Below are 23,609 nucleotides of genomic sequence, written 5' to 3' on the forward strand. Positions count from 1 at the left end.
CGGAGAGCACATGTTTAGAAATGTTAGCAGTTGGACATACAACACTTTTAGCCAGTGATATCTCACAGGGTTTGGGAAACAGACGTACCGAGCAAGAAAGCAAAAGAGAGGCTGAGAAAAAAAAGATGGAGGCAGAATAGACTGGACATAGAAGCCTATTGGTTGAAGCAGCAGTGTCCCCAGGGTTTGGTTTGGCTAACAAGCAGCAGCATATGGACTCCTCAGAGCGAGCAGAGACAGCACAGAAGCTGCAAGGATACCACACACACAGAGAGAGAGAGAGAGACAGAGGGAGAGATGCATGCATACAGGCAGGTGGACAGACAGAACAAACACGCACACAGACACACAGACACACACAGACACACACAGACACACACAGACACACAGACACACACACACACACAGACACACACAGACACACAGACACACACAGACACACACAGACACACACAGACACACACAGACACACACAAAGGTCTGGTGGGGCTGACATTGCTGGTCAGGTTTTCATTGCCAAATGCTGCAATGACTGTCTGCGTATGAGTGTGATTTGCTACCAGGGGGAAAGACTGAATGCCTGAGCATCTGTTAGGACTGCAGTGTGTGTGTGTGTGTGTGTGTGTGTGTGTGTGTGTAGTAGTAGTAGTTGCTCCCCCTGTCGGTCAGTGTGGTGACGTACACACAGTGAGGTCGTGATGACGATATTGATGGTGAAACTCAGCTAACATCACCATTACCACCTCAGAGCCTCAAGTCTGTTTACAGGGTCATTTCTTGCTTTCGGTGAGTTTTAAACGGGTTAGTTGGTTTGCTGTTGTTTGTACCGGAAAACGTTGCGTAGCAAAATCCAAGCCAGTTTTTTCCGATTACATTTGAAGCCAAAGCTAGCTAGCAGCAGCAGCAGCGGTTAGCTTGTAGCCGTTAGCAGCTGTACGATCGATGTCCGCCGACACGTTATAAATTGTATTTGTCAGAAAGTCGTTTTTAAATATGCCACTAACAAGACTAACTAGTTTTGGTTGCTGTGTTGAGACAACAACCTCGCATTTGGTGTTGGAAGTTGTCATGTTGTAGCTAGCGGCAGAGCTAGCTTACAAAGCTAGTACACACGCTTCTATTATCGGACACCCCCGCTTTTGCCCATTTTTGTTGGAAGTGATTTGCTGTCAGTCTCCTCATTAATCAACCTATGGTCATATATTACATGTGCACGTTTATTAACAACGCCTACGCTTTTGGGGTGTGATATGAGTTTCCTCACTCTGTTAACGGATGTCGGATTTATGTAGATCTGTCCAGCCGAGCTGCTGAATTACCAAAATGACCCATCTTCGAGAAAGACTAAACAAGATGGACCGGAGTGAAAGTAGCAGCTAACCGCTAACAGGCTGACTGATAATACTGGAGTTTTGTTGTGCTGGATTAATGTTAATTCTTCATGGCCGAACTACTGTAATTAGTCGTTAGTCTCCGGGTTATTTGTGGATGTAGAGATTAAATACAGGAGATTGTTGTAAAGTAGACATACAGTGGAGTCTGCCAGTATCTAAAGAAGAGTTTGGCTCATCAGTTATTTCAGTGATAGTTTTGCATGTCAACACTGGGCAGCATCATTTCACAGCCTGGGTGCGGTGTTTGCTTCCACCCTGCTGCCATCACTCACATACAACTCTGTTTCGCAGCTGTTAGATTTAACATAATGTGGACGAAGCTTTATGGCACACAACAGGAGTCATGGGAAGCGTTTTTAACATTATATTAGGTATAGCGTGTTTGCATAGAAAATCCAAACTTAGACAGACAGCATCATTATTCAGGCGGAAACTTGTGTCACACATTTGTGTTTCTTCCGTCTCAATATAAGCCCTGTTCCTTGGCCCGTGTCTGGCCCGTATACAGCATGACTGTCAGATGCTACTTCCACATCTGGACCAATTCTGGCGAAAAATCTTGACGGAGGATAGCAGCAAAATTCAGTTCCAGTGTGGAAGTGTATGGGCCAGACTTCGGCTGAGAACCCAGTCTTATATTGGGGCAGAAGCTTTTACCAGAAAAAAAAATCCATTTGGAAATGTTTAGTGATTCTGCTTAGAATGAATAACAACCCACTTCTGCTAACACAAAAAATGGACACAGCTTTATGAAATCAAACATTAAATTGTGAAAAATTGTGCAATTTCATCAAATGCCATGTACCTACTATTGTTTTGACCATCATTTACCAACTAAATGAATCATAAGACAACATCTGTCAGGATGTGAGTGTCTTACCACCTCAACTAAACAGACAAAACAGGGAAAATCTCCTTTACTCACATCTGATCATCAATGGTTTTGTTTTTACAGTGGACGGTGAATCTGCAGTCCTGTATACTAAACAGGAGAAAGAGCTTTCCATCATGAACTGCGACATAGATGGTTCGTCTGCTTACATGATTTTCAGCAATGATCATGAGACGGTGTGCTATAATTGCATTTTAACAGCATCACTGCTTGTGTTTGTTCTAGGAGACATGGAGAACCAGGTGGAGATGGAGGAGAAGACGAGGTTAATAAATCAAGTTTTGGAGCTTCAGCACACCCTGGAAGGTAAAACACACATATCCCTCTGTATTTTACTGTGTCCTCTTTGAGGTTGGAAAAAACTGCCCCCATGGTTAGTAAATTATACAACAGAGCCCAGTATGATCTGATTTGCTAACAGGATTTTGTTTTTTTTAAGTCATTTGACATTAGAAGGCTCTTAAAGGCTTGGATTATAGAATTTGCACCAAATGTAACCAAAAGCCTTTTCACTCCCTGTGTGTAAATACCTATTCTGTATTCTAATATAAATAAGATTACAGAAGACCCCAAACACTGCACTTGTTCTCTCCACGAAAACATGTGTTTCCTTCTCTTTTCATCATCAAAGTTTTAAAACACTGGATGTTTATCTCTGTGCTGCTGCTCTTTTCTTTCTGTCGCTATTATGCTAATGTGATCACTCCACTTCTGTTTTGCTCCCTCTCCATCTCACCTTCACACCCAGAAATACCACAAACATAAACACAGTCCAGATAATGGTCAGTACAAGTGATGATAGTTGGTGAATTTTAAGTCACAGAAATATTTTTCAGATAGAAAAAAGTCTGTAGCTGAACACAGGTTTCCAGTTTACACTGATAACTACATATATGTACATTTTTCTCACAACATTTGACATTTATTTAAGATTTAGCGGTAGCAGCCACATTTATTGTTGAATTAGCCAGTGAGGTAGAAACTTCTAAAATGTAGATTAAACTTGAAGGCACCTGCAAGCTTCATCAGACCGGCTTGTGACATGGTTGAGAACCTTTAGAAACTCCAAACCCTGCACCACCAAATCCTCACATTTGAGAGGCTGTGACCAAAGAAACTGCTATGAAATACCTTCCAGAAGATTCTGCCGACTTTTACTCCACCTTCAAATGTGCCCTTTCGACATGTCGTATGAACTACTTCTTTTCTAGCATAACCTGACCTCAAGACAGGGCAAGTTTATATCACTGAATTTATTTGACAATGATGAATTCTGTGCTTCAGTTTCTCATTCTTTGTTTCTGTTCCAGACCTGTCAGCGCGAGTCGATGCAGTCAAGGAGGAGAACCTGAAGTTAAAGTCAGAAAACCAGGTCCTTGGTCAGTACATCGAGAACCTCATGTCGGCCTCCAGTGTCTTCCAGACCACTGACACTAAGAGCAAACGGAAGTGAGCTCTCCTTGGGGAAAAAGAAACAAAACGGAGGTCCCAGGTCAGCGGCTGGGAGAGGAAACCCACTGTGAAGATATGGAGAGGGGTTTGTTTTCTCCGCAGACCTGGGTGTTTTCTGTATTTAGCATTTGAGCTCTCTCACCTGGATCAAAACTAACATTTCAACAATTAAAAACATAAACTGACTTTGTCACCCATCCAGTTGGCTCAGAAATAGATAAATTTCATGTTAGTCTGGCCCAGGTCTGTTTAGCAGCAGCTTCCTCTCCACACTACAGATGAGGTAGACTTCACCCTTTAACCACTAACACACAAACACAACCAGGGTGTGTATATGAAGTGGATAAGGGTCATTTGTACCTTGAGTTTCTTCTTAATTGTCTCTGTCCAACTAGTATCTGTAAAATAATTCTTAGCTATGTTTTGCTTGCTTGGTTTTCTGTTTGAGGACGATTCTGACTTTTCTGTGGCTTTCCAAACTCTCTGACACAGTGTTCCTGTCTTAACTGATCTGTGAGTGGGCTGAAACAAACCATAGATATTACAAATACTGTTTGACCATGATCCTCATTTTCAACAATGATTTCAACCTTTATTTATTTATTTATTTTTGTAAAAGTATTTTCTACGTCAGCTGGATCTGAGTTTTTGGTAGCTCTTGGACGTCTGTATAAAGCATGACTATTCCTCCACTTAAAAGCTGGAAAACTGGACAGTATTACTGAAAATGAGAAATAAATTTAAATTGCATGTTTGATTCATACACCTTTAAGATTAGTTTATTTTTGTTGAACGGTTTAGCATATTATGAAATGGCATTAATTGCTGAAATGCAGACTGGATGGAGCTACTGAGAACTTGTTAACAATAGTAGGTGGATACTAGATACATACAGGCACCATGGAGAGCTCTGCAGCAACTAAAGTAAAAGCACAGAGGAACTAAATGTTAACTAGCACTCCATAATAACGTAGGTCTTAATTAACATCAGTGATGCTTTTATTGCAAGTAGTTGAATTTTAAATCAAAGAGACAAGATTTTCTTTTTGTGCTTAAATTCGCAACCCTTTAAATTGATCAAGTCCTAAATGACTGTAAAGCGGGACGGACAGAGGAAATGGTGAGGTCATGAGGTCAGAGACAAACCCTGTATGTTACACTTTGTGTCCTTAGCCTGTAACAGCGATGGGGGAGGAGGGTGCAGAACGACACGAGTAAGAGGTGAGACTGGGAGATGAGAAGGTTAAAAAAAAAAAAAAAAAAGATTCTTTCTCTTTAACTGCAAGAACAAAAGCAGTAAAGAGGCCTTGAGTGCTATTGATCCAATCAGTCAGGACTGGAATGCATTGCCTGCTAGAGGATGGGTCTGACCGTAAAACAAGCTGATGTCTTTACAGCAGAGTGGAGGGTGTGTCCTCTTAAGCCTCTGCTGCGTCAGATAAAAAAGGGATAAGTGGATGGAGATGAAAAGTCATGTAATCTTAACATATTTTTATTCCCTTTAAACTGAAGAAAGCAGTAATTCATGTGTAAACATCAGGAAGTGGCTCTGGTCCTGTTTGAAAAGGGAGGGATTGGCAGTTACAGGAGGCTTTCAAACTCTGTATATGCTGTAATCTATTGAAGTTATTTTGATATTTTTAACAGTTGTACAGTAGTATTTCATTAATTTCTGACATGCTACCTACACACGCCCCAGTACCATTTTGTCTTGTGTGTAGACACCCTGCACCTTTGCCTTTAGATGTTTTTGTTTTAATAAAAACCTAAGATCACTTCATTCTCCAGGTCTTTTGTCACCTACATAAACCAACATCAAGAGGATCAAGAGAAAACATAATCACTTGAAGATTTTTTTATATGTGAAGAAACACATTCGATCAGATAATTTTCTTTGTATTAAATAGTTTTATTTTCAAGAGCAATGTACAATTTGCAAACAAATGTAAACAGGGATATCTGCCAGCATATGGCGAGAATGTGAACTACAAAAGCTTGAGACAATAATATAAAACAAATAATTTAGCATCGTCTTCCCCAGTTAACAATCTAGATCGGAACTCCAGCTAGTCTAGACGTTATCGGAAAGCACTGCTGTGTACTGACTGAATGAGACATGTCTTCACAGGTTTAATATCCAGCTGCTTGCTGCAGAAATCCACATTTATTCTGTCTTTTTGACAGTTGATGGTAGAGGTTTTCAAGATAATCTGTTTTTGCTGCAAGCGCTGACAATGTCAGTTTTTAAAAAATATTTCGTACAAGCCTGGGCTCAGACTAAGCTCATCAGCGGTATATCATCTTTAAGAAAACTGCCTCAAGTCACTCAAAACACTGCATTATGAAATCTTTATTCATACTGGCTTAAATTTTAAAACCAATAAATAGGGTTATCAATGCTAATCCTCAACTCTTAAATTACGATAACTTAGTAAAAAACACATAAAAGTAACTGATGCTCCTGACAAACTAGCTAAAATCTAAACAGAACATCCATTTTTAAAGAGGTAATCTTTTAAACCTAAGCTGAGGCGACTTCACTGAAATGCCCTGACACTGCAGTAACATCTCAAACAGCCTTTCCTCACAGCCCGGCATCCTCTCCTCCTGGCCTGTTCTCGAAACCCGAACGATTTCAAACAAGGAAGGAACTTTGTCAAACAGTGTCCTCGCACAAGTTCTTTAAAACAAAGGACACAACAATAATGTCTAACTTCTGAGATGTGGCCCCTATGATATGTTGTAAAATGGTACAAACAACTGGAAATCGACAGCAGTGCAGACACTCAGTGCTGCCTTCACTCTCAGAGGGGACAGTGGTAGATCTATGATGGCGTATACTCAGAGAGAAGACTGACAGCGGAGACGGGCTGAACAGGAACAGAGGTGGAAGAGGCGTGGGATTTTCAGGCTGACAGGCATTTTGACAGCAATGGCTTATAGAGGGGGGAGAAGAATGAAGAAAGTGTAGAAGCTCAGGAGGGAGGGAGGAAATCAGCTAAATGCACAAAATCTCCATGGAATTCATCTGATAGTTGAGCGAGCAGACAGGAAGAGGAGAGACGGGATGAGGAATGATATAGGATGTGGTTTGGGAGACTGCAGACCTGTGGTGGGTGTGGCCGAGGGATGGAGAAGACGTGGATGGGGCAGCCAGGGTGAATGCAGGCTACCAGGTGGTTTGGAGGAATTACATGCTGCTCCGCTCAAAAGGGGTGGCGGGTGGGGTAGGGGGCAGCGGCAGATATGGCCCTTCCACCTCCTTTCCATTGGGAGGGCAAGGAGACAGTAGGCGTGGGGTTCACCTCTTCAGTCTTTCCGTACCCTCCTCTTTCTCACAGCTTGTTTCTGGCTCTCTTCACCGACATCTCCTCCCTCCTTTGGCTGTGGACCAGAATGTGAGTGAAAAAAAAGGGCAAGAAAAAAAAAAAATTTAAGGGATGAGTCATAACAATCACTTGCATTTGCCATCAAACTTACCAGATTATTAACAAAAGTGTAGAGTCAGTCCCCACCTTATCAATGGAAATTTCATCAAGTCAAGGTTTATTTTTAAAAGATTTTATAATGTCAAGTGCAATCACTGAAAATGAAAACAAGAGCTGCCAGACTCTCTGACTCGGCACATTTCTCACTGTGCACAAGGACACACAGTGTCAGAGACATGAAGTCGTCTAAACAAAGGGAGGGGAGTGAATGGCGCTGTTCAGTTTGTGTCTGCACAATGAAAGGCCAACCACCAAGTGTGACAATATCAATGAACACATTAATGTGACACTCATGGGTCCACCAGGTGCTATTGGAGACATTTTAAGGACAGAACATACTCCCTAAAGCTGCATTAATTATTAGGGAAGTAGCTCTATGGAGCAATTTTCTTTGAGTGTGTCCCTGCTTTGTTTGTCACATGAACACAGGTGATGTGATAAACATTCCTGTCAATACTTCACACGATAGATTTTTCAGCCACTTGGGGGCATTGGAAACATGTTGTGAACATTTTAGCATATTTTAAGTTCATAGTGAACTTGTTAGGAAACAGCTGCCTATTTATACATCCAGCAGACACAGCACAATATAATCTTGATTTGGAGTTAGCTAGCCTGATGATTGTAGGTCCCACTTTCCTGTTAAGATCTCTTCTCTTTTGATATCCACCAACTCCTAAAAAACGTCTGCTCTTTAGCTTCTAAATGTTCCGCTGCATTCACCAACTTGTCTCCAACTTAGTCTGTCTCCCATTTGGTGCTGAGCAGGTAGCGTACACAGGGAATTAGCTGCCTGCTGAAGCTTGTAAGTAATAACAAAGTTGCAGCCAAAAAAACAAAACAACGATGCTAAAAAGGTCTCTAAAGTCACTATAAATGACTTCACATACAAGTACTCATGTGACCCTTTGCTAATATAAACTCCCTGATTGTAGCTGCTTGGAAATTCGAGTTTAAGGAAAGTGAATTGAGTTCAATCAATATGAAGGACCTGCACAACCACTTTAAGTTTAACCCTGCCATAGAGTTGACAGTATTTAAAGTTCTATATCAATACTGTGAAAGTATCAAAGTGTGTAATCCATGGACAAAATGCACATAGCCCATCTTTAAAAACTGTCTTAAAACGAGCCATCAGGACTTCCTTAACTTTGTGATGTCACAGCAAAACAATTGCCGCTCTCAGCCATGCCCAACAATCACTGACCTGTTGTTACTAGAGCTCCAGAGAGAAGCCCAAAAGAGATGTAAAACTACACTGAGATGGTTTATGGTACTAAAAACCCCAAATATATCTTCTTGTGGATCAACACCACATAAAATTCCAAAAAAGTGTAAAATATGGGACCTTTAAGATCCTTGCACCAGTATGGCATGATACAAGCACAAAAATCATGATAAGCTGTTACCTCTGTGGCCTTAGGAAACTAAATACAAAACCATGATGTTCTAGCCCTGAGCTCAGACCATGAGACATCAGCTTGAGTAAAACCATCACCCTAACATATATTAAAACAAGTGTGGCGGCTAATCACACTTTCGGGACAAAAAGATCCACTCGGGCAGATGAAGTAACTCGCAATAGCTGCTGTCATATTGCTGTGAAATTTAATATATTGTTGTCGAGATATTTTCCATTTATTTCACACTGTTAGAAAGACTTTAGATCATATATAGAAAAAATTTGATCTGCTACTTAATGAAACAGGTGGACACACAATTCTTGAAGAAGCTTAAAACTTAAAAACTATTAAACTAAAACATCCCATATCATCCTGAGCCAGCTGAATTGCTGATTGGATAATGTGTAACCTTTTAAAGATTAAGGTACAGTGGAAAGCAGGTCATCAAATCTGAGGATCTGGTTCCAGGTATTAATTCCCAGAGGAAAGGAACCTCACATATCACCTAACACATTCAGCTCATGCTGCTGTGCAAACACCAACCTCATCTTCTAATGTTCTCTCTGGAGCTTTGCTCTCCTCTTCTCCTTCCTCCTCTTCCTCCTCCTCCTCCTCCTCTTCCTCTTCCTCCTCATCGTCCTCCTCCTCCTCCTCCTCTTCTTCTTCATCATCCACCTCTAGATTGTCCCCTCTTGCATCTGCAGCATCCTCCTCGGCTTCCTCTGTTGCTTTAGAAGAGAGTAAAGATGATGACAGTGAGGATCACGAAATACGATCTAAAGTATAACACTGTGGCCAAAACAGTACAAGCATTAGACTGTCTGACCTGCGGCTGCTGCTCCTTCTGCAGCTTCAGCTGCTTTGTCTTCCTCATCTGCTACTGCCTCCTCCTCTTCCTCCTCTTCCTCCTCTTCCTCTTCTACATCAGCCTGGGGCACATCCACCTTCTTGTACACGTAGTCATCTTCTGATTTCTGGGACAGAGAGAAAAGATTTTGAGGCATTTCTGGTGAACTTCTGCATAAAAGAGGTATATGATCTGGTATAAATGAATTACACAGCAGTTTCACAGTACCTTAGGCCAGCAGAAGAGCACAGCCAATCCTATGGGCAGGCCTACTGTCAGTATGTAGATCACCCAAAGCCACGGTCGTTCCTCTGCTGCCATCAACAGCTGAGCAAAAATTCCCGGCTGGTGGGATGGAGAGAGGAGGATAGACCGGACAGCAAAGGCAGTGAGACTGACAGCCTTGTGGTATATGTATGCATACAGTTTGTATGTAAGTATGTGTAAAGGCGCTGTACTTATATCACACTGACCTCGTTAGCGCTGGCCACCAGTTTCTTTAGTCCCCAGCTGTCAGAAGCCCAGCGGTCAGCCACCTCCTTGTAAGAGGTGATAATGAAGTTGTCAAAGTAGATATCCGAGGTCATGGACCACAGCTCCAAGCCCAGAGCTCTGAAAGGTGTCATCCTGAATGGCTGCAGGTCCTCAAAGTAATCCGGGTTATCGATCTTACGAGGTTTCCAGACCCCCTTGGGAGAAGTCACAGTAAATGATTAGAGGAAAAAGACCATGTGATGTTTTCACGTGCAGCACAAACATACAGCATGTGTATGCGTATATAACACAAATAAGCAAATAAATAACAGTTTTTGCTGAGTATTTCAGAGTCTCATTCATGTTTTAAAAAATAAAAACTAGCAACAGTAAATAAAGTTATAAACTGATCAGTTATCAATGCTTATGTTTGATTTTTCTGCAATAAAATCAAACTCTAAGAGGCCAAAAGCAGCCGTTACCTGATAGTTGGGGTTGTCCACCAGTGGGGCTTTCCACTTGCCCTTGTACTGAGGGTTGTTGATCATTGGGCGCTTCCACTCCCCACAGCCAGGGGCTGTCTCACAGGCTGGGTTAGGAACCTGTGGTGGCTCCCACTCTCCATCCATCTCCTCATCCCTGCACACAGAGGAGGACATGGAGAGAGGAGAGCTGTCAGGCTGAATCATTTCTTCATATAAATAACCTTACTCAAAGGTTTGTTGAGGGTTTATTGTTGTGGAACTGTTGTGAATGAGCTTATTTACCAGTCCTCTGGTTTCTCTGCATTAGGGTCAGGGACAAACTCTGGTTCATCATCCAGCCAGCCCTCGGGCTTCAGAGCGTCAGGGTCCTCAATCTTAGCAGGTGCATCCTCATCCCTGGCACACACACATCAATGTTTGTCATTTACTGAGGTTACAGAGGCCTTTACATTTAAACATGTTAAATCTGAAACAAAATCTGTTCCATCTACGAGTATGGAGGTTGCAGTCACCAGGTATCAGGCTTGACAGCTTCAGGGTCAGGAATCTTGGCCCTCTCGTCCCAGTCCTCAGGCTTGGAGTCATTTGGGTCATCCATCTCTTTGGGAGGGTTGACTGGAGGCACCACATCGTGCAGCAGGTTCCCACGGCTCACACTGGACTGATCGATCAACATCTCGTAGCTGTTGTCTGGGTTCAGCACTGATGATATGAAAAACGCAGCATTTGAGAATATGTGAAAACAATGAGAAAAGCACAGATGACATACATGAAACGCAGGTAAGAGTTACTTTTTTTAATTAAATCAATGGGTACTGCATAACAGCAACACTTACCATAAACACACACATATATTCTTTTCCTATAAGCTACATACCCAATGTGTAGAGGTGAGTCTTCTTGTCAGTGTAGAACTTCTTGAGGTCGACGTCGGCCCTCTTGGCGTGCTTCTCGTCCATGTCTTTGTTCAGAGGATTCTGGTGCCGGAAGATGAAGTGCAGCTTGTAGTCCTCGCCACATTTGTCAGGTCCAAACATGATGGTATAGGGTGTACGGTCGTGAAATTGCTCCTACAGTGCAGAACAGACAAGTTTAATGAAGAAATCGTGAGTCTGTTTAGTTAAAATCTAGATAATTTTTAACCAGTTCAGCAAATAAGCCGGAATAAAACATGTATACTAACCAGATTGAGATCATCAGTGTCTGAAAGCAGTTTGATATATGCTCCACCACAGTCAATACCATCCTGGAAATTCACCTCATACCTACAACCAAAACACAACACCACGATTCAACAAGTCCTGGTCGTCAATTTCTAAAGTTACCAGTAAAGAAGTCCAGATTTTAAATGGGTACTTACACACATCCACTTGCATTGGTTAGTGGATATATGAAGGAAAAAAAAAAGACTAGATGCAAAGTGTGTCTATGCATGTTTGAACTCACTGAATGACCAGAGGCTCATCCTGGAAGACGAAGGGTTTGTCCAGCATTGCGGATATTGCATGGTGTTTGGCCCGGGACTTGAGCACCAGGCCCTGGTCTCCTGGAACCTTGTTCTCCTTCAACTGCTCCACAGCCCACTTCCCTACAGGTGGAGAGGAGAGGGTCAGACATTCAACAACCTGGGTTTCATTTCTATGGCCATAGCTATCATGACTATGGGTAATGATAATATTTTACTTCTCACTTTACTACTACTACACCTTAGATATTGGGTTGTATTGTTGCAGTCACTTGAAAAAGCTTTAGTGTAGTCAACAGAACATTGCAAACACTTTCAGTGTCTCTAGTTGAGGTGACCTTATTTCTCAGCAATTCTGCTGTCAATTAATGTTGTTATAACCAATAGGACTGATGGCCCAAACTATAAAATGAACACTCATGGTTGTAAATATCTTTCTTATTTACATCTCAGATGAGATCTGATCATATTTGAAGTCTACATTAGCAGAGAGAGAGAAAGTAACAAACCGTCATATTTGGCGATTTCATCATCTGCGTCCCCCTTAACTGTCTTTGACAGCTGCCATCTGTGAAGATCAACATCACAAAACAGTTAACATCCACACAAGAAAAGGCAAACACACACAAACACACTTTGAACACCGATTCTGTAAGTTTATCCTGGTCACTCAATACCAATGGAGGCTCATGTCTCCCAGCATGCATCAAAAATGTATGATGCATTTATAACAGCGTGTGGCAGTAAATTTCTCAAGCAATACCTGCCCAGTGATCCATCATCAAACGTATCTGCAAAGTACACGTCTCCAGTGGGAACAGGAGTCGTGTATGTTACCTGAGGAACAAAAACAGAAGTTGTCATCCAGGAGGCAATTTTTCCCTTAATACAGAGCTTTCCAACCAACTCCAAAGTTTGATCTACTTAGATCAAAATCTTTTAAAATATATTTCACTTATAAGGTTTAGTTGACCCACAACCCATTCCTAACCTGGAAGGAGACATCTGTTTCAGCGCTGCCACCCTTCTCAGTTGCTGTGCCCTTGTCATCTGTCTCATCCGACTGCTCTTCGTCCATCACTGTTGCCTCCTCCTCTTCCTCCTCTTCTGCCATAAGAACCTTTAATTCCTCATCCAAGCCCAAATCTTCATCGAGGTCTGCGACATCAGCCTCTGACAGCCTCTCCTGGGCCACTATTGCGGCCACAGCCAGGGAGGACAGGAGCAGCATGCGCCACATCCAACCCCTGTCCAACTTCATCTGTAGGAGGTGGGGGTGGGGGGTTGAGGTCATAGCAGGAGAGTGAGAGTGTGAGATTAGGGGTGAGTATGGTGTGAGTGAGGAGGGTGTGGTATGGGAGGATGAAGGAGGGGGATGGGAGGAAGAGGCAGGTGTGCGTGAGATAGATGTTATTTATGGAGAGAGCAATGGGGGGGAGGGGTCAATGATAAAAATAGAGAACGCAAGTGCGTAAAAGGATGGAGAGATGAGAGGGAGAGGGTATGAGAAAACAGAAGAAATGGAGGTCACATTAGTATAGTGCTACTTTAAGACTACTTGTGGGCCCTTATCGCACATATTTAGCACTATTTCCTTAAAAACAACTAAGTCTGCCTTTTCTCTGCTGTGATGCATTTCCACTAATTAAAACAAAGCCAAAATCCCTCAGGGAATATAATAAAAACATCTGTGCTTTTAAATCTGTAGCATACAAATAGCCCCTTTGAAATTACATTACGTCCTCTTCACTACATATTCTTACTAATCCTAATTTGTTGCATTTGTACATGCACAGGATTGCAATCCTTGTATGTGTTCCCCAATAACATGCATTTGAAACTGTAAAGATAACATGCTGAATAATGGTACAATTCAGAGATCTATTACACCAAACAACAGCTTCAATGACCTATTGATCAGGCCACACCTGCTCGTTGTTGTTGTGAGCAGCAGGAAATGAAAAGCATCACTGCAGACAGCACAGCAGCATGCTTTCCTTAATTCCTAATTAACTTTAATTCCCACACGTTGTCCTATATGCTTACATCAGAGCGCAGGAGGATCAAAAGGATTCATTTGAGAAATCTTGGCCACATCATACACAAGAGGAGGTGGCTGAAAAAATGGACTGTGATATGAAAATACACAAAACATTGATATGTAAAAAATTCAGAGGCTTGATGCAGTTTTTTTAAAATCAACTTAGTGTCTAAGAAATAGGAATATTTTCACTTGAGCAACATATTTTGACTGCATAGAATGTGTTCAAGATATTAAGTGGTCATATTCATATCAGTTGGGTGTTGAGAGCCTTTTCGACTTTAGCTAGTTGAGAACAGGCGCTTCTCAACCAGCAACATTTGGAGATTTCCATTCTAACCAATGACTTTTGTTTGCATCCATAAGATAGCTAACTACTCCATGGAATAGTACTTGATGGAAGTTTCAGAGAGGCATGGCTTTTGAAATGTGTGCACATCATGACAACCTCAACACTCAAGTGAACCTTTTTGAGGCAAAACCTTTCCTGGCTAAATGAACCATACCCAACAGCTTACAACTCTACGGAGATGAAAAGGGTAATACTTAAATTTAAGATAAATCAGTGGGGGTAGGGGACATAATTATAACAATTTTTTTCCATTCTGGGAATCAGCTTGTGGCTATTTGCTCATGAGACAGATATCACAGCTTAGCCTTACATGCTACAATCATAATTATTATCATCATCATCACCATCAGCCAAATGTATTAAAGGGAGCTGACTGGAAATTCTACAGTGTGTACAGGCCCCATTCTGCAACTCATCCGCTTCTATTTCACATTTAGCTTCAGCCCTCATATTTACCACAGTTATAGTCCAAGTGTACTGCGGCAACATCCCTTAACAGCCTCTAGTTGACATTAAACATGGCCAGAAAGCTCTTATTTAATTTACATCGCTATACAAGAGAAGCTTAACACTGAATAGATGTAAGAACTACAAAGGTCAGAGGACAGGGCTGTACGGCTAACATGGCTGCCACGGAACACTGCAATGTCCAAACTCTTTTATTTAGATGAATGGCTCTGACTGCAGCACCTGCTCCGCTAGCTAATGCTAGCTAACTGGACGGCGCGCCAATCATAAACAGCATACGTTAGCATAACATAAGATTAGCTATCAAACTATGTATCATTTATACAATGAGCCCAATAATTAAACGTGCTCTGGCGTTAAGAGCACAATCTGCAAAGAAATATTTTTTAAGTAATGTGAGACCAATTAATCTGTTTTGCCAGTAGAAATGAGTGCATAGCAACGGTTAGCTCGCTAAATTAGCAATGATGTCGCACAGGGAGGGATGGAGAGAATGAATGAGCGCACACAAACAAACCTTGTGCCTTCTTGTAACTGCAGAGAAAATTCCTGGGTAAACGCTGTTTCTCCGCTTTGAAATAAAAGAGGAAGTATCTTCTGCGTTTGGCCCGCTGAGGGGTTTACCAAGGCCCCTCGTGTATGGCTGGGAGAGACACGGTTGTCGGCTGGAGAAGATGGTCAGTAGATGACAGCTTGGCCTGGATAACGGTGCGCGGTTGATGAGCACGAGCGAGTCCTTGCAAGTGGGCATGCGCACTTCTCGCTGATGGAAAGCGTGAATGGTGCCTTTACGTGCATCCGAAACGGTAAGCAATAGCACGAGAAGACAGCGACGCCGTTGACAATAACTGTAAGTGAAATGGTAGAGAAGATGTATCGGAGGCATTTTACTGATACCGTTTCATTGTATTTATTCACATGTATTTTTATTTGATAGATAGATAGATAGATAGATAGATATAGATAGATAGATAGATAGATAGATAGATAGATAGATAGATAGAGAGATAGAGAGATAGAGAGATAGAGAGATAGATAGATATCCTTTGTCAATTTTTGAATCCGTACAAAAGCATTTGAATGAGTGATACAAAGCATTTGAATGAGTGATACGCACTCGAACACATTCGAAGATTCAAAAGTCCTACACTTGTCAATATTTACAACTAGGAAAGTTCCCATTTACGAGCTTACGATGAGCACACTAATGCACCCGACATTCACTCTGCACCAGGATTTCAACGTAAAAGCGTATCAACATTAACTTCTACAGAAAATGCTCCGTGAAGGCAGTACCAACGTAGATCTAGTTCATGATTAATTATCACAAGAAGGGTAACATAACGGTGATTTCACAGTAATTGTAAGTGAGCCCAGTGAAACAAAGATATCCCCCCTGCTTTTACTATGGCAGGTCTTATGCACTTCCGGGGTAGAGTTCAGAAAATATTGATGGCGACCACATGCCTTTCGGAGCAGTGGCATTACAGTAGTGAAACAAATTATTCTAATACATCGTCAGCCACACAAAAACCCACATAATGAAGGACACACCTTTGTCCAACTGTGAGCGGGATTTCTTACTTAAAGCCATCGAGGAGAAAAAGGTGGGCTGGTTTCTTAACATGTCCCATGTTTTCTACTGTGGTCTAGTGGCACCACTGATGCTCTCATTTGAAACACCTTTTGAAAGGTTGAGATGCTATTCGTGCCATTACTCGGCAGGGTTTACAGACTTGGGGTCATGGATGCCTGTTGTGGGAGAAGAGTTGTCAATGCCCAATAAAATATCCCAGAGTAGCGCAACAAAAAAGTGCTGTTTTATGTGGGAGTTTTTCCTTTTACACTCAGCTATGCTGTCCTCTCCCTACAGCGCCTGGACGGACGGCAGACATATGACTACAGGAAGATAAAGATAACGTTTGGCACTGACTATGGATGCTGCTTTGTGGATCTGGGGAAAACCAGGTGAACTTATGACCAGATCTTTTTAAAGTCTTTGCAATGTCTGCCTGGTGAACCCATTAATGTTTAACACTTACTTTCAATTCAGAGAAAAGCTTTCATGCTGTTCAAAATGAGCATATCCAATTCATAAAAACCTGTCTTTGTTAAATTGTGATTATCAATGGGCTGCTCTATACAGGGTCATGGCTCAGGTGTCCTGTGAGCTGGTGGCTCCTAAAGAGAATCGACCTAATGAGGGAATCATGTTCTTCAACATCGAGCTGTCACCCATGGCCTCACCGGCATTCGAACAGGGCAGGTGAGGACAATCAAAAGAAATTGTGCTTATATGTATTTACTAGTTGTATTTTAACTTTTTGTTTTGAGGGAGCTGAGAGGCATTTGCGGTTGTGCTGAGTCTGGTTAATTTAATCAAGCTGTTAGTGCAGGAAGTGTAAATCATCTGTGGGCTTCTTTTTTTCTCCAGACAGTCTGAGTTGTCAGTGAAGCTTAACAGACAGCTGGAGAGATGCTTGAGGAACTCCAAGTGCATTGATACAGAGTCCCTCTGTGTGGTGTCTGGAGAAAAGGTAACACACACACACATACATACACACAACTTCACATACAGAAGAAAAAATAACATAAGAAACAAACAAGACACCGTATCCATTGTGATGATGGTGTGTGTGTGTGTGAGATCAGGTGTGGCAGATCAGAGTGGATGTTCATATGTTGAATCATGATGGGAACCTGATGGATGCTGCCAGCATTGCCGCTATCACCGCTCTGTGCCACTTCAGACGCCCTGATGTCGGCATCCAGGGAGATGAAGTCACAGTGGTGAGTCAGCAGCCACCGCAGCAGGCGGTGTCTCTGCTTCACTGAATCTATAGGAAAATGTCTGATGGTGCAAACGCCAAACCTCTCCATCGTATGACTGAACCGATAGTACCTAGAGTGAAACTTTCTTGGTGTACTACAGATAACTACTGATTAGTCACAAATACAGCGAGTTTACAAAAATATTAATGCAGACAAATTTTATATGGTAGGGGTACTGCCAAAAGTGATTTCTTTTCTTGGACATGTTTTGTTCTACTTTGTGTTGGTTGTAATTTTGTATTTATTCCTGTTCTCCATCAGTACAGTCCTGAGGAGAGAGACCCTATTCCTCTCAGTATCTACCACATGCCCATCAGTGTCAGCTTCTCCTTCTTCCAGCAAGGGTAAGGCTCCACATTTGAATAGAAAACAATCGTTTGCTGTGAAAGGTGAATAAATGTTAAGATTTCTATTCCTCAGATAATTGTAATTCTGATGACACACATGTTGCCAACTGGTAACTGCTTTCTTATTTTACAGTGTCCACCACAGTCTAAAAACTGTAACAAAAAAGAGAGTCACAGTGCCTTTAGCTATTTACACCCTACGGGAGGAATGAGAGCAAAATGTCCCCCTCACTTTTCTCTCTCAACATTGTTCTCTGACTGTCCAGCCACCGTAGGACAGATGAGAAAAAATCTTGATAAAAGTCATACACTCATCTGAGTCACCTTCAGTTATCACCATGTGCTTAAAGCAATAGCTTAAATTTAGCAGCAGTCGTTTTTTGGTGGGGTTTGTTGGGGTTTATGAAAGAAAGGAATACCTGCAGACACTACTCTGAGCAGAAAAAAAAATCTTTTCCCACCTGTATTTTTGGCTCAAAGAAAATCATTTAATCTCTATTTTCATTTACAGTTAATAATATTGTAAAAAAAAGATGCCAGAATTTAACAGCAGTCAAGGATAAGACAGTAGACGGAGCTAGAACTATGATCAGAAAGTATTCATTATCTATAAAGGAAACTAAAAATGAATCTACGTAGAGCTAGTGTATCAATAGGACAGACAATACAGAACTTTACATGGCATTTCTGTTTTCCTGTTATGCTATAGTAGTGTCTGCTATATATATATATATATATATATATAATATATATATATAATATTTTCTGTTTGTTTTTTTGTTTTGTTTTTTTCCAAGTACACATAGACAAAATAGACAAAGTTCGTGCAGACTGGATTGGGTAAAGTATGATGTAAATACTGGGGATATATAATAGAAAGGATGCTTGCAGAAACTGAAGGAATGCAAACACAACATGTTCTACTTTAAAATTCAAATATACAATCCCTCTATCCATCTTCTTTTCAGTGTTTCCTTTCTTTTCTTTTTTGCATTAAATTACTTCATTTCATCCTCTCTCTGTGCCCGACTTTTACCCTTGTTTTATTTTGTTGCATTCATTGTACATGACAAACAAAAATGAGTTCGGCTCCTACATTTGCCAAGTTCATATTGCACCAGATACTCCTATCTCAGTATCTGGCACTTTCCATGCTGCTCACCAGTATTGAGATGAGTATTGTCCTCCCTCACACCAACTCTTCTTTCTACATTTCCGTTTCATTCTCCAGAACTTATCTGCTGGTGGACCCCTGTGAGCGGGAGGAGCGGGTGATGGACGGCTTGCTGATGATCGCTATGAACAAACACAGAGAAATCTGCTCCATCCAGTCCAGCGGGGGCATCATGCTGCTCAAGGACCAGGTGAATGGACTCTGAATCTTAGTATTGTATTGTCATCATATGAGTTGCAGTCATGATGAGATTACTAACTTAATTATAGTGTTTTACAGACTTCCATAACTCTAGGAAAGTAGCTCTCCACAACTCCCTTCATATTCAATATAAACATAATTTTTCACCTATTTAATGTCTGTCTTTGGTATTGAAGGTTATGAGATGCAGTAAAATCGCCAGCGTCAAAGTGTCTGAAATCACAGAACTCATCAGCAAAGCCCTGGACAATGACAAGAAAGCCAGGTGACCAGTAGCATCACCTTGCCATACTAAGATATTAAACTTTGTTCATCTTTGGTATATATATATATAAACACTGTGTATGTTTACATTTCCAGGAAGGCAGGTGGCAGGTGTGGCTTTGCAGAGTCTATTCCTCAGGAGCGAATCACAGCTCTGAAAGCGGACGAAACTCCAGTGGAGATGATGGATGTGACAGATAGAGCCAATGACATCGTCCAGAAAGCTGAGGCCCCACCTCAGACGTATCCTAAACTGAGCCGGATAACAACTGCATCAAAAAATGTATATTTATCCTTTTTTCTGATGCTTTGACATACTGTATCCACTGTGGCTCCTTAACTGTACATACTAGGGTCCCATCCCCAGTGGTGCCCACCCCAGGTGTGGGTCAGGTGGGACAGGGGCTGCAGAACACTTGGGGCGTGGAGGAGGAGGAGGAAAATGACAACAGTGGTGAAGAACAGGAGGAAATAAAGACACAGATGAAAGAGAAAAAGGATGAGAGCAGAGGGGGTAAAAACATTTTTTTTTTATCTTAATTTCATGTTAAAGTTATATAGATAGGATTTTTTTCTAAAGAGAGACAAGAAAAGAATATAAACACACATAAAACTGAGAAAGTAAAATTTACAAAAGTGTTGCAAAAACGTGTGTTGTCCAACATATAATTATATTAATAATTATTCTGTGACATAAATAGGAAATGTATTTTTGACTTATAGGAGATGTGGTGGAAATATCTGACAGTGAAGAGGAGGAAGTGGTCATTCTTCATCCTGAGGCCCCAGACAAACTTCCTAAGTAAGTGAACAAATTGTCTTTTTGATATATGTATATATATATATATATGTCGCTGTCAAATAAATAAATAAACTAAACTGAACTAAATTATGTTTTTTTTTTTCGTTTTTTAAATTAACATCTTTTTCTTTCTTTCAGAAATACAGGATCCGGTTCACACCAGAAGGGGGCAGCAACAACCAAGAAAAGACAGAAAAAATGAATAAGGGAGTCGTTTGTGGTCTCTGCAGCCAGAGATCTGTTTACGTACAGCAGTGCCAGACACTGCAGCACTAACTCATGATAAAGACTGTCCTGATTTAAAATGATTCCCATCTGTGATAGTAGAGAATCTGACTAAAATAGATATTACAGTGCAGAAATATTTGAAAGTGCTGGATTCTTAACATGAGACCATGATGTTTACTCCTTTTGGTTGCTGTTTCATTGGTTTAAAAGCAGATTTTGCTAGAGAATATGATTTGTTACATAATGTATTTTACAAATGAAAGGATGTAAATTGTAACATATTTGGAAAGGTATGATTAAACAAAATAATCTCAACCAGTGTTTAACAGGCTTTAACATTTCAGTTACATTTGCAAAGTGGTATATTTTGTAAAATGTGGTTTGTGTTGCTGTTTGTGAATAAACATAAAAAGGAAAATAAATCTTTTTTCTTGAGTGAAACGTGAAGATGGTCGCTTCACTTCATTTAAAGGAAAAAAAAAAAAAAAAAAAGATAGGTTCCACCGAGATTTGAACTCGGATCGCTGGATTCAGAGTCCAGAGTGCTAACCATTACACCATGGAACCGCTTAACCAATACCATGACATCATCATATGTTATTTTTGATATATATTTATTATATTTATGTTTTATATATATACGAAATGATTAAAGAAATCACTGTTTCCCATTGAGGACATCATTGTACAATTTTGGTATACTGTTCTTGGGACTTCCCTATAGTCTGCCATGTTTGATTACGCTAACTAGCATGATTGTGGTGGGAAACAATCAACTGAAATAGAAAGGCTTTTAATCGTAGATAAAGGAATGATCAAACTAGTGGTGCAACAAAAATTACATTTGGCCCGTACGGGGATCGAACCCGCGACCTTGGCGTTATTAGCACCACGCTCTAACCAACTGAGCTAACCGGCCATGGCTCCCACTGAATGCCACTCATTTGAAATACTCGGTCAATCGAATGGCATTTTCTGTGTGAAAACATGACATGTAAAGTGAATTAGACTGTGATGAGAAAACAAAAAGCAAAAGCAATGGTGAATTGGATTACTCTCACCTCGGTTGTGCTCCTTCAGTCTCTTACTGAACGGCCTTTCTGCCAAACTTCACTAACACTAGCTACTTAGCATTAGCTGAGTAAAGCTTTGTAAGCTAAACTTGTAAAGGTAAATTAGTTATTCCCTTTAAAGGGCTAACGGCTAACAGTTATGGAAAATATTTTTCTTCTGTACAAACATAGGATACTTTAGAAAAGATAGACAATCTTTTGATTAAAGAGCAGTTAAAATATAAATCACATCAAACTGTAAGTCAAACTACAAATGCAAATTGTATAAAGTGAGACTTCCATGTCTTTTTTTCCTTATAAAGCAGGTCTGGGTGAAATAGCTATATTCATATTGTGAAAGTATCAAAGTGCTCAGTCCTTAGAGAAATGCACACAGCCTAAAGAGTAAAATATGGGACCTTTAAGGTGGATCCCGTTTGTTCTTGAGGTATCGTATGGTTCCTGTGTCAAATCTAGTTTTAAGATAATATAACACAACATGGTGTTTATATATTTCTCACAAAGTTGTGTCTAGTCAAAAACTACCTATCTACCTAAACTATCACATGTCGGACTGTGAACATTCCAGTGTAGGAAAACTAAACACTACCCACAAAGAAGGTGGGTATTGGTGGGGGGCATTTTTGCCTCAGTGTGCCCAAACAGGTTAGTCTGGCCATTCACATACTGTAAGAAACTGATGTATAACACAGATATTACTCATGCTTTTATCTAAATCCAGTGGCTTGGCAATGAACCATACAAAAATGCTCACAAACACCAAGTTGAAATGTGTTGTATAACTGTTTACTCAAGTTGTTCTAAGTGTGTTTCCTCTCCCTCTGTGCAATTAGTGCAAGGCGTACCAGTCAGTCTCTGCCCAAAGCTTTTGCTTATGTAACCACACCTGACCACGCAGTCAGTTAACACATTGGCTTAGATGTCTTCAAAGATACAGCATCTATATATTGTTTATACCAGCCATAACAGGATGCCTGTCATTGTTTTCACCATGTGAGTCCGTGTGTGTCATTATGAAAATGTGGTCATTGAGACACCTATTGAAGCAGGGACTGTCAGCAGTTTTGAATACTCTGGCAGGTGTCTTTGGGTGAGTGAACTTGAGATCAAGATGAAGGCAGAGTTTGAAGATGGGTGTGTAGCCTACTTGTGTAATAATATAATAATGATTAATGAGTACTCATGGGTCAGAAGGTCAACATGTTGATGGGGATGCCATGAGTGTTGTGATCCCAGTGCAAAATGGTCTCTAGTTCGTTTTTATTTTTATTCATTTATTTTAAATTCATTGCCAGAAACTGATATTCCATCAGCCTACCTTCAAAATCTGATTATATCTCTGCATGAGATGATTTATAGCTGTTTTTTTATTTAATCCATTAAATATCCAGCAACACCACAAAACTATATGACAGTGAAAGTGCTATGCATGTTACATTCTCCTGTGTATCAGAACGCTGTGACAGTTTTTACAGTTGCTAGATGAGAAAGACCATTAAGAAAGAGAAGAGTCATCACCTTTCTAAAGCAAATAAAATAAGCCAACAAGGTAAGTACGAGCAGGATAGAAAGAGATTAATTAAAAGGATAATATTTTGTAATACCATAGACAGCAGGCTATGATTTCTTCAACTGTTCATATGTGTTTAAAGATCCCTATTAAACTTTTCAGGTGTTTTATTTAAAGTTTTGATTTGCATAAGAATATAGAATTTGTGTTTTTATATATCTACACCATCGACAGCCAGGGCCAGAGGCATTATGTTTTCACGTTGTTCTTTCCATATCTCTGTGTGACCATACAACCTATCCTTGTGAATGTGATATCTTTGTAACGCTTTGAGGGAATATCTTCAAATTTATAGATAGATAGATAGATAGATAGATAGATAGATAGATAGATAGATAGATAGATAGATAGATAGAT

At 40.6% G+C, this 23,609-nt stretch overlaps 3 protein-coding genes and 2 non-coding genes across 7 annotated transcripts; 2 read left to right on the forward strand and 3 right to left on the reverse strand.

Moving 5' to 3' along the window:
• The first annotated feature begins 288 nt into the window (after positions 1-288).
• Positions 289-5,513, forward strand: scoca (short coiled-coil protein a). 2 transcript variants are annotated; one of them, XM_056371675.1, is made up of 4 exons: positions 289-311; positions 2,350-2,421; positions 2,512-2,592; positions 3,597-5,513. In XM_056371675.1, exons 1-4 carry the CDS (start codon positions 302-304, stop codon positions 3,737-3,739), a joined length of 306 nt encoding a protein of 101 aa, XP_056227650.1. In that variant the 5' UTR covers positions 289-301; the 3' UTR covers positions 3,740-5,513. The 2 variants fall into 2 exon arrangements, with proteins under 2 accessions (XP_056227650.1, XP_056227651.1); XM_056371676.1 differs by lacking the exon at positions 289-311 and adding an exon at positions 628-786.
• A 110-nt stretch (positions 5,514-5,623) lies between these two features.
• On the reverse strand, positions 5,624-15,527 carry clgn (calmegin). Of its 2 annotated transcripts, none has more exons than XM_056371674.1 (15): positions 15,279-15,527; positions 12,892-13,161; positions 12,664-12,737; positions 12,410-12,468; positions 11,882-12,023; positions 11,619-11,700; positions 11,313-11,505; positions 10,948-11,137; positions 10,718-10,831; positions 10,433-10,589; positions 9,950-10,165; positions 9,705-9,821; positions 9,456-9,603; positions 9,173-9,351; positions 5,624-7,122 (listed from the first exon to the last, which is right to left on the reverse strand). In XM_056371674.1, the coding sequence occupies exons 1-15, from the start codon at positions 15,510-15,512 to the stop codon at positions 7,048-7,050; spliced, it is 2,250 nt and encodes a 749-aa protein (XP_056227649.1). In that variant the 5' UTR covers positions 15,513-15,527; the 3' UTR covers positions 5,624-7,047. The 2 variants fall into 2 exon arrangements, with proteins under 2 accessions (XP_056227649.1, XP_056227648.1); XM_056371673.1 differs by having other exon boundaries at positions 9,173-9,357.
• A 661-nt stretch (positions 15,528-16,188) lies between these two features.
• Positions 16,189-21,056, forward strand: exosc9 (exosome component 9). Its single transcript, XM_056371901.1, has 12 exons — positions 16,189-16,368; positions 16,635-16,729; positions 16,908-17,027; positions 17,196-17,298; positions 17,414-17,551; positions 17,855-17,937; positions 19,172-19,304; positions 19,492-19,580; positions 19,676-19,822; positions 19,933-20,093; positions 20,303-20,381; positions 20,520-21,056. The coding sequence occupies exons 1-12, from the start codon at positions 16,303-16,305 to the stop codon at positions 20,581-20,583; spliced, it is 1,278 nt and encodes a 425-aa protein (XP_056227876.1). The 5' UTR covers positions 16,189-16,302; the 3' UTR covers positions 20,584-21,056.
• Positions 21,057-21,104: 48 nt separating this feature from the next.
• On the reverse strand, positions 21,105-21,176 carry trnaq-cug (transfer RNA glutamine (anticodon CUG)). The gene has a single exon. It is a non-coding gene; the product is annotated as a tRNA-Gln (tRNA).
• A 278-nt stretch (positions 21,177-21,454) lies between these two features.
• trnai-aau (transfer RNA isoleucine (anticodon AAU)) lies at positions 21,455-21,528 on the reverse strand. Its single transcript has one exon. It is a non-coding gene; the product is annotated as a tRNA-Ile (tRNA).
• Positions 21,529-23,609: the final 2,081 nt, after the last annotated feature.

Source organism: Seriola aureovittata, chromosome 3, assembly GCF_021018895.1.
Source record: "Seriola aureovittata isolate HTS-2021-v1 ecotype China chromosome 3, ASM2101889v1, whole genome shotgun sequence".
Classification (NCBI taxonomy): domain Eukaryota; kingdom Metazoa; phylum Chordata; class Actinopteri; order Carangiformes; family Carangidae; genus Seriola; species Seriola aureovittata.